The 10,188-nt window shown below is 40.7% G+C and overlaps 1 protein-coding gene across 1 annotated transcript in view; it reads right to left on the bottom strand.

Annotated features, from left to right (window-relative positions):
* Positions 1-9,539: 9,539 nt before the first annotated feature.
* Positions 9,540-10,188, bottom strand: part of DCST2 (DC-STAMP domain containing 2) — a 17,464-nt gene continuing 16,815 nt past the window's right edge. Inside the window, exon 13 of the mRNA XM_075191998.1 lies at positions 9,540-9,655. Coding sequence (XP_075048099.1) covers positions 9,540-9,655 — 116 coding nt within the window. The remainder of the gene's footprint in view (positions 9,656-10,188) is intronic.

The raw sequence follows: 10,188 nt of genomic DNA, 5'->3' as shown, positions 1-10,188 counted from the left end.
TTTGTGCAGATGTGTTTTTATTGTGCATGCAGTGAGGATTCCTACATTGTCTGGAAAAATGGGATCTTTGCGTTAAATCTCAGACTCCAAGGCAGCCATAACTCTGGGTAGATTCCCTTTCCAGCTTCGGTAGAGCCGGGTTACAAAATACCCCAGATGGTTGTATTCCAGGTTTGGCTAGCCTGTGACACTCCAGGTGTTGTGAAACTACAAGTCCCAGCATACCCTTCCAGCAATAAGCTGCTATATATTGGCAAAGCATGCTGGAACTTGTAGTTTAACAACACCTGGAGTGTCACAGGTTAGCCAAGCCTGGTATATAAGGTAGCTTCTCTTTCTCTTATGTCTTCTCATGTTTCTCGAATAGGTATCAGGTTTACTGGGCTGGCTTTTCGGGGACCCGCAGTCTACTACCTCCAGGAACAGATCTGGGGGTAAATGAATCAAGCTGAGAGTTTTCCGGCGGGTTTGAAAAACCAATCAGATTCCAGTTATTTATTTAATACATTCTACAAAATGAAAGCTAGAATCTGATTGGTTGCTATAGGCAACATCTCCACTTTTCAAACCCGCCGGAAAACTCTCAGCTTGATACATTCACCCCCTGGTGTAGTCGTTTTTTTTGTTTTTTTTTTAATTTGGCACAGTTTCCCAGACCACATGTGTGTACAGCATCAGAGGTCAGTGTACGAAGATGGCGGACCAGGCTGCTTGTAGACATGGAGCTGTGCCTTTGGGGTACGTTTTACGTTGACACTGACCGAGTCTCCTGCTCCCAGCAAGGGAATGGACCGAAGTCTAAACCCAAACAGCCAGAGGGCACGTGCACTAGGTAAGCCCCTAAGTTAGAGGTGCTGCGTTTTATATTTAGATAGCAATGTCAGGTCATCAAAACTCTAAGGAATTCAATTCCCCCTCCAAAGTACTGCCGCCTAAAACCTATTACCGTTATTACGGTAATATTAACGCGGATTTCTGAGCTGCGAGCAAAGAGCCGGCGTTGAAACTACCGTAATAACGGTATTTAAGGTCCCGTTACTTTTTGCATCTAATGCAATTCTCAGCCCGAGTAAAACGCTGCATCTTGAGCAGCATAAGAAAGCGTTTGTGAGATTCATGTAACGTTCAGGGGTTAAAGAGAAGAGTGTTGTAGACGCATAGGTTGGAAGACTCCTGTTTTCACTCAGAATGTGATTCCTCAGTTGATCTGAATATTCCTCCTGTGATTAATCTGGAGAGATTAAGGAGTCCTCTAAAATGTTTAATTTTGGATAATCAATACACACAAAATGGAAGTTGAATTAAAGCTGATTATAGAAAAGTTAGGATGTTTAAGAGTTAAGAGAGCTACCTGCATAAATATATATATATTGACAAATTAAGTTGTTTACTGTCATAGACATGTTGCTTAAGGTATGTCGAGAAACTTGTCTAGAAAGTATCGCAAAAGTAAAGTATCTAAAGGAAATGTGCCCTCCACATTACGGGAATAGGGAAGTTGTGGTACAGTAAGGTACTGTAAGTTAGCGTCTTATAAGATGTGGTAAGATTAATTTGGATTAATGCCTATATCTGGGGAGAGAGGGGGAGATATGAATAGTTCCTAAAATGAGGAGAGATGTTATTGGTTTAAAGTATTTTTTATGATTCTTGTAGTTACGTATTAATCTATAATTTTAGGTGTGGTCTTGGGTATAAAACGCTTGCAAATGTAATATGAAATTACCATTATTCCTTTTGAATTGAATGGTCTGTATTGCGCATACATAAATAAAGAACATATTCTGAAGAGACTTCGTTTTTGGATTAATTTTTCAGAAATCCGTAACATTATGGAGGTCCCACCGAGATAATTCTGTAATACCTGACACGACGCACAGAGGAGGACTGGCTTTGGGGTACTTGAATCAACGGTGCACCAAGGTAAGACATTTCTTACTCTGTTTCAAGTACTTGATTGCTGGTCCCCTGCCGTTGTGTGAGGCTTTATGGTATATTTCTCAAGTAAGTCTCTTCATTATATTGTATATTCAAAGTGCTTATGTTAGGGGGTGTATAAATGTCAGAAAATAATCTTTCTTGTTCTGAGTGTAAATGTGTGGTTATAATTCAAAAGACAAAGTATATACAAACTCAATTGATAGCAGTGGTGGAAAATGACACTGAGTGTTCAGTGACATATGGTAGACATAAAGAAGGAATTTGTAATCCAACAATATTTACGGCAGTAATTGGAAGTCACAGTTGTCCTGCTTATCTAAAAACCCAAATAGGATTGGGATGGTGGCAGATATATCATTTTTTACCAGAAAGCATTAGTAGGATAGGGCCACTTACATGTCCATTAATAAGTAAAATATCTCAAATATATTCCCAAATTGGTTAAGCAGACTATAACTGTGCAATCAGATTTTCATTGTTGCGATGTTTAAATGTTTAAACTGGTAGCATATGTTTGTTGTTCCATCTCCTTCAAGTATATTGTGATTGAGAGAGTAAATGTGTTGTGTGAAACGGTTTAGACCCGTATAGCAAGTATTTCTATTGAGGGTTCAAGCAAAGGAGAACTCAAAAACTCCTTTGACTTGAGTGTCGGGGACCCCTCTTAGAATTCGGGAGGCTGTATTGTGGTTGTTGAAGCAGTATCATCAGATGTGGTGACTGAGGAGGGTGTCAGAGATTGCACCCAAACTCCCAAAAGTCTGAAGGGAAATTCCAGACATGACATTGCGAGTATTGAGTATCCTGGGTGTGAAGTAAAAATAGTAGTGACTCGCAAATGGGGGGGGGGTTCCTCAGTAGGTGGTCATAAACTGAGTTTGTTTATACCTTACGGTAGCCCAGGTTGTGTTATGTTAAGAAAGTATGGAGATGAGGTGAATACTAAACCAATATTAGTGGGTAACTGTGTAGAATATTATGATTCAGATACAGATACTGAAAGGGAAGTCATTGCATTAGACAAAAGGAACGGAATTCAATCACTTAGATGACCGAGAGTTAGAGATATATAAAAGAAATGTCATTTTGTGTGAGGATAAGATGTGGACTTGGAACTCACATAAAATAAGGTGGGAAGCACATGATATGCCCCCAACTAAATTGGTCAGACAGTGTCCTCTTAGACAATCTCGTATTACAAAGGATTATTGCAATGTAAGTGAGAGTAATATAAAATCATTTAAGAGGGGAGAAGCGGATTTGATAAACACATCTGTTGTCAAAACATTTCCTGTAAGAGAAATTACCACGGGGGACGGAGGGAAATGGACTATGCATGTTCCATGGAGTAATATGGAATTAAGACAAATAGTGGAAGAATGCTCTAATTATCAGATGAATCCAGGATATGTTTTGAATAAGTTAGACAAAACTTATAAGACATTGCATCCAACATATAGAGACTTAGTTCAGTGATTTACTGCATTACTTACAGCCACAGAGAGTAAAAAATTCTTTGAGGAAGTTAAGGAAGAATTGGCAGACGAGCCTGCAGATAATGACAGGGAAAATATCGATAAAGCATGGAACATTTTTCAGACGCAATTTAGAAAGTTATTTCCTTGTCAACCAGATTGGACTCGTATACAGTCAGTTAGACAAGAATACAATGAATCGGTGAGAAAATATTATGAGCGATTTTGTCAAGAGGCTAAACATTAATGGTGGTTTGACAGCAATTTTACAAGAGAATAGTGCATTACAATCTCTGATGTTGCACACATTTTTGGACGGTCTTAGACCAAGTATTAAAACTCGTGTAACCACGAGTGTGCCAATGTGGAGAAAGCAAGGATTTCTTGATATAGTTCAAGAGGCACAAGCGCATGAGGATAACTTGAATGCACAGGCACTAAAGAGAAATGTAGCAACAAAAAATAAATTAATGAATATGCAATTGAGGGAATTGAAGGATGTTGAAAGGGCTACAAATGTACAGAATTACGGACCAGGATTTGGCAAATCAGCAATTGTTTGTTATAATTGCCGGTAGAATGGTCACTTTGCTAGAGAATGTACAAAACCAAAGAGGAAGAGATATCCTCAGAATAAGTTTCATCAAAATGGGCAGACTGAGGAAGGGGGGACACAATGACCACCAAAAGCCACACCTGTGTTACAAATGCCTCTTATAAAATGTTGGTGTAGCAAATAAGGTTATATCTTTAAGAGAAACAAAAAAGTTACCTATTACCATAGGACCGCTTACCAGTGAGCATTCCTTCCTGTTAGCTGCAGATGCTCCTACAAATTTATTGGGCAGGGATCTGCTTTGCAAATTGGGTTGCACTGTATTCTGTACAGCTGATGGAGTATATTTACAAGTACCAGATATGCATGAAGATATTGTCAATGATGCATTGCAGGATGATCCTGGTAGAATTACTAGTTCATTACTAGTATTAAACATAGACAGAAGTATCTCAAATGCTTGACCAGATACCTGAAAAGTTATGGGGAACTAGTTCCCAAGATGTAGGGAAAATATTAACAGTTACTCCGGTACAGGTAAAACTAAAACCACGAGCAGTTATACCTAGCAGACCACAATACCCCTTGTCTCCTGAAGCAGATAAGGGTATCTTCCCTGTAATTCAAGAGCTGCTGGGGAAGCAAGTATTGATTAAGACTCGGAGCCCCGCCAACTCGCCCATCTTTCCTGTAGGCAAACAAGGTGGGCGGGGTTTTCGCTTAGTTCAAGATCTGAGGGCAATTAATTCTATTGTAGAACCATTGCATCCAGTTATTCCAAATCCAGCTATGATACTAATGCAGATTCCATGTGAAAGTACATACTTCACAGTGATAGATTTGTGTGCAGCTTTCTTCAGCATACCTATACATCCAGACAGTCAGTATCTCTTTGCTTTTACATATAGAACTACGCAATACACTTGGACAAGGACCCCCCAGGGATGGTGTAATTCACCTTCAATTTATAGTCAAAATCTAGCCGATAATTTGCAATCACTTATTCTGCCGGAGGGGTCAATACTTGTCCAATATGTAGATGATTTGTTACTATGTTCACCTGATTACAATACATCACTTATAGATACTAAAGCACTGCTTATTTTCTTAGCAGACAATGGACACAAAGTATCAAAAGACAAAATGCAATTGTGCCAGGAGAGAGTTACTTACATTGGACATTGTCTTACACAAGGGTTTAGACATCTCTCTCCAGAAAGGTTGAGAGCAATACAAGAAATTAGATTACCGATCAATAAAAGAAAGTTAAGAGGATTTCTTGGGTTAGTTTCCTTCTGTCGCCAATGGGTCGCAAATTTTTCACAAATGGCAGCACCGTTGTATGAATTAACAAAGAGTGGTGTCCCAGAGCCGTTTGTCCACACAGAAGAAACACGAGCATCATTTGAGACATTAAAGGAAGCATTACTCAGTGCTCCTGCATTGGTTATACCAAAATATGACATGCCCTTTTTGTTGTTTTGTCATGAATTTGAAGGACATGCTACAGGAATATTAATTCAGAAACATGGAAATGATCCCAGACCCATAGCTTACTATAGCACACAGCTAGATCCGGTTGCAAAAGGGTTTCCTAGTTGTTTAAAAGCTATTGCAGCTGCAGCAATTATGGTGGAAAAATCAGCAGACATTGTTTTGGGGGTGCCCTCTGAAGGTTCATGTCCCTCATGCGGTAGCTATGTTATTAAATTGTGAGAAAACCAGACATGTAACTTCTGCTGGAATCACAAGGTGGGAGTTGGCCTTATTATTGCCTCAAAATATAGAACTGATTAGATGTAATGTGTTGAATCCAGCTTCTTTAATGGCTGTAAATGAAACTGGAGAGTTTCAGAGAGAGGAGTGGGGAGATGTCGGCACTAATGACCATGATTGTTTAAGACATGTTGATGAGCAGACACTGCCAAGACTTGATTTAAGTGAAGTACCTCTTCATAATCCTGATTTAACCTTTTATGTAGATGGCAGTTGTCATAAACAGACTGAGACAGGCACAGTCCAGTCAGGTTATGCTGTAGTTGCTGATGTACAAACTATATTTTTAGCACCACTTCCAAAACCTCACTCTGCACAGTTGGCTGAACTAAAAGCACTAAGTAAAGCATGTCAGCTTGCAGAAAATAAAAGTGTTGATGTATATACGGACTCCCGTTATGCATGTGGTGTTTGTCATGATTTTGGGGAAATTTGGAAACAGAGAAACTTTCTAACTGCATTGGGTTCACCCATTGCACATGCAGAAGCAGTAAAAGAATTAATAACAGACATGCAGTTGCCCTCACAAATTGCTGTTATAAAATGTCAAGCACATATGACAGGACATGATGAAATTACCAAGGGCAACCATAGAGCAGACATTGCGGCTAAAGCAGCTGCTCAAATGCAAACTGATCACACAGAACAAACATATGAAATACAGAATGTTGTTTGTTTACCTGATGTACAAGCATTAATTGATATGCAAAAAGTTTGTGATTCACAGGAAAAGGCCAAGTGGGAAGATGTAGGATGCTTACAAGATGAGCTTGGCATGTGGCGCAGCAAGGAAGGTAAGCCTGTCGCCCTCGGATCACTCTTGTCCGCATTGGCACAAATGTCCCATGGATTGACCCATGCAGGTAAGATGGCCATGATTAGTCTGATACAGACATATTGGTATGCGCCTGGATTCACGCCAGTGACAGCCAAGTACTGTGCATCTTGCATTATATGTTTAAAGAACAATGCAGGAAGACCAGTAAGAACGATACCTTCACATCTTCCACAAACTGATGGCCCTTTTCAAATTATACAGATCGACTTCATTCAACTTCCAAAAGTTAGGATGTTGCAATATGTGTTAATTTGTGTAGATCAATTCAGTGGTTGGGTTGAAGGCTATGCAGTTGCTACAAATACAGCCACGATCACAGCAAAAAAAGTTAGTACAGGAATACGTATGTAGATATGGTATACCGTATGTCCTATCCTCGGACCAAGGTCCTCATTTTACAGGAAAAGTGTTTCAGATAATGTGTGAACTAATGGGAATTAATCAGCAACTTCACACTGTTTACCACCCCCAGAGCAGTGGAAAAGTAGAAAGATACAATGGGACAAGTAAAAACAAACTTTCAAAGATATGCAAGGAAACCAGGTTATTATGGCCTGAGGCCTGGCCTATAGTGCTACATTCCATTAGAATAACACCCAGAGGACATTTGAACATTTCCCCATATGAGATTTTATTTGGAAGATTGCCCAATGTTGTTGTTTCTCCCGCACATGAGCTAAGTGCTACAAACGCCCCTTCTCCACATCTCTCTCTCTCTTTTTCCTTTTACCAAGGAACCAGTTTGTCATCTTTGCACTGTCGTCTTCGGTGATCAGGTCAGCTTTCTTTTGGTGGTTGCCGCGTGGGAATGGCCAGTCCTCCTTGCCTGAATCGCCACTGGCTTCTGCTTCTTCTTGGTAATTGTAGTCGGACTCTCTGCAAAGCAGTTATAACAACAATAAGACAATGGGTATCAAATATAGCCATTACATTAGCACAAAAAATATGGATACCACACACCCAGAGGGACAATACATAAAGCAAACGTAGAATTAGTATATTGTGACATATACCCAGTGTCCTGGACACTTTCCGCTTCGCTCGTGCCAGAACTCTCCTCGGTCGAGTCTTTAGACCTCACACATTCTATATACGCCTGCAAGACTGGGTCACTTGGGCCTTGTCTCTTCATCCTCTCTTTTAGATGAGCCTTCAAGGTCTTCTTCATCTTTTTCTTCTTCTTTTTCTCCTGGCCCTTCATTGATTTTAATGCTTCAATCCAGAGAGGGACTTTCTCTTCATCACTGGAGTCACTGTGGACCAAGAAAGGAAGTCCACTTATTCAGTGGTTCCATACTGTAACCAACATTGTATCATAATCATCATAAACTAAAGTGATATCATTACCTCTCTATATCCCAAGGTCTAGTGTATAAATCTGATCACTATACTGTAGGTGAGATATTACCAGTGATGTATACAGTGATATCACTCCCTCTATGTCCTGGAGATCTGGTGTATAGATCTGATCACTATACTGTAGGTGAGATATTACCAGTGATGTATACAGTGATATCACTCCCTCTCTATGTCCTGGAGATCTGGTGTATAGATCTGATCACTATACTGTAGGTGAGATATTACCAGTGATGTATACAGTGATATCACTCCCTCTCTGTGTCCTGGAGATCTGGTGTATAGATCTGATCACTATACTGTAGGTGAGATATTACCAGTGATGTATACAGTGATATCACTCCCTCTATGTCCTGGAGATCTGGTGTATAGATGTGATCACTATACTGTAGGTGAGATATTACCAGTGATGTATACAGTGATATCACTCCCTCTATGTCCTGGAGATCTGGTGTATAGATCTGATCACTATACTGTAGGTGAGATATTACCAGTGATGTATACAGTGATATCACTCCCTCTATGTCCTGGAGATCTGGTGTATAGATCTGATCACTATACTGTAGGTGAGATATTACCAGTGATGTATACAGTGATATCACTCCCTCTATGTCCTGGAGATCTGGTGTATAGATCTGATCACTACTGTAGGTGAGATATTACCAGTGATGTATACAGTGATATCACTCCCTCTCTGTGTACTGGAGATCTGGTGTATAGATCTGATCACTATACTGTAGGTGAGATATTACCAGTGATGTATACAGTGATATCACTCCCTCTCTGTGTCCTGGAGATCTGGTGTATAGATCTGATCACTATACTGTAGGTGAGATATTACCAGTGATGTATACAGTGATATCACTCCCTCAATGTCCTGGAGATCTGGTGTATAGATCTGATCACTATACTGTAGGTGAGATATTACCAGTGATGTATACAGTGATATCACTCCCTCTCTGTGTACTGGAGATCTGGTGTATAGATCTGATCACTATACTGTAGGTGAGATATTACCAGTGATGTATACAGTGATATCACTCCCTCTCTGTGTCCTGGAGATCTGGTGTATAGATCTGATCACTGTACTGTAGGTGAGATATTACCAGTGATGTATACAGTGATATCACTCCCTCTCTATGTCCTGGAGATCTGGTGTATAGATCTGATCACTATACTGTAGGTGAGATATTACCAGTGATGTATACAGTGATATCACTCCCTCTCTGTGTCCTGGAGATCTGGTGTATAGATCTGATCACTATACTGTAGGTGAGATATTACCAGTGATGTATACAGTGATATCACTCCCTCAATGTCCTGGAGATCTGGTGTATAGATCTGATCACTATACTGTAGGTGAGATATTACCAGTGATGTATACAGTGATATCACTCCCTCTCTGTGTCCTGGAGATCTGGTGTATAGATCTGATCACTATACTGTAGGTGAGATATTACCAGTGATTCATGGCTGAGCCAAATTGATGTCACTGTTTGTAAGATTGCGGTGTGCCTGGTTATGTGTGGGTGTGGGGGAGGCAGTCCTGATTCTATAACAGACATTATTGCAGACATGTGAATGCTATAAGGAGATATTATACAATAACATACATTTCTTCATCTTCATCTTCACCATAAACCAGAGGAGCCATACAGATGGTACAGGCTTGGTTTAGGATCTGGAAGCAGTCACGGCAGTACAGACCTGTACAGAGAGCAGTAATATTACATCAGGCATGGCTACATGTGTAGGTGGATGTAGCAGTGTCACATGGTGAGAGAGGGGCATTAATCTGGTGGGGGGATACAGGTAGGTGTATATGTGGGTGACAGGTGAGGGGCGCAGTGATATATCTGGTGGGGGATACAGGTACGTGTATATGTGGGTGACAGGTGAGGGGGCAGTGATATATCTGGTGGGGGGATACAGGTAGGTGTATATGTGGGTGACAGGTGAGGGGGCAGAGATATATCTGGTGGGGGATACAGGTAGGTGTATATGTGGGTGACAGGTGAGGGGGGCAGTGATATATCTGGTGGGGGGATACAGGTAGGTGTATATGTGGGTGACAGGTGAGGGGCGCAGTGATATATCTGGTGGGGGATACAGGTAGGTGTATATGTGGGTGACAGGTGAGGGGGGCAGTGATATATCTGGTGGGGGATACAGGTAGGTGTATATGTAGGTGAGGGGGCAGTGATATATCTGGTGGGGGGGGGATACAGGTAGGTGTATATGTAGAT

Source organism: Mixophyes fleayi, chromosome 12 (genome assembly GCF_038048845.1).
Source record: "Mixophyes fleayi isolate aMixFle1 chromosome 12, aMixFle1.hap1, whole genome shotgun sequence".
NCBI classification, from domain to species: domain Eukaryota; kingdom Metazoa; phylum Chordata; class Amphibia; order Anura; family Limnodynastidae; genus Mixophyes; species Mixophyes fleayi.
This window is presented reverse-complemented; position numbering and strand designations above follow the sequence as displayed.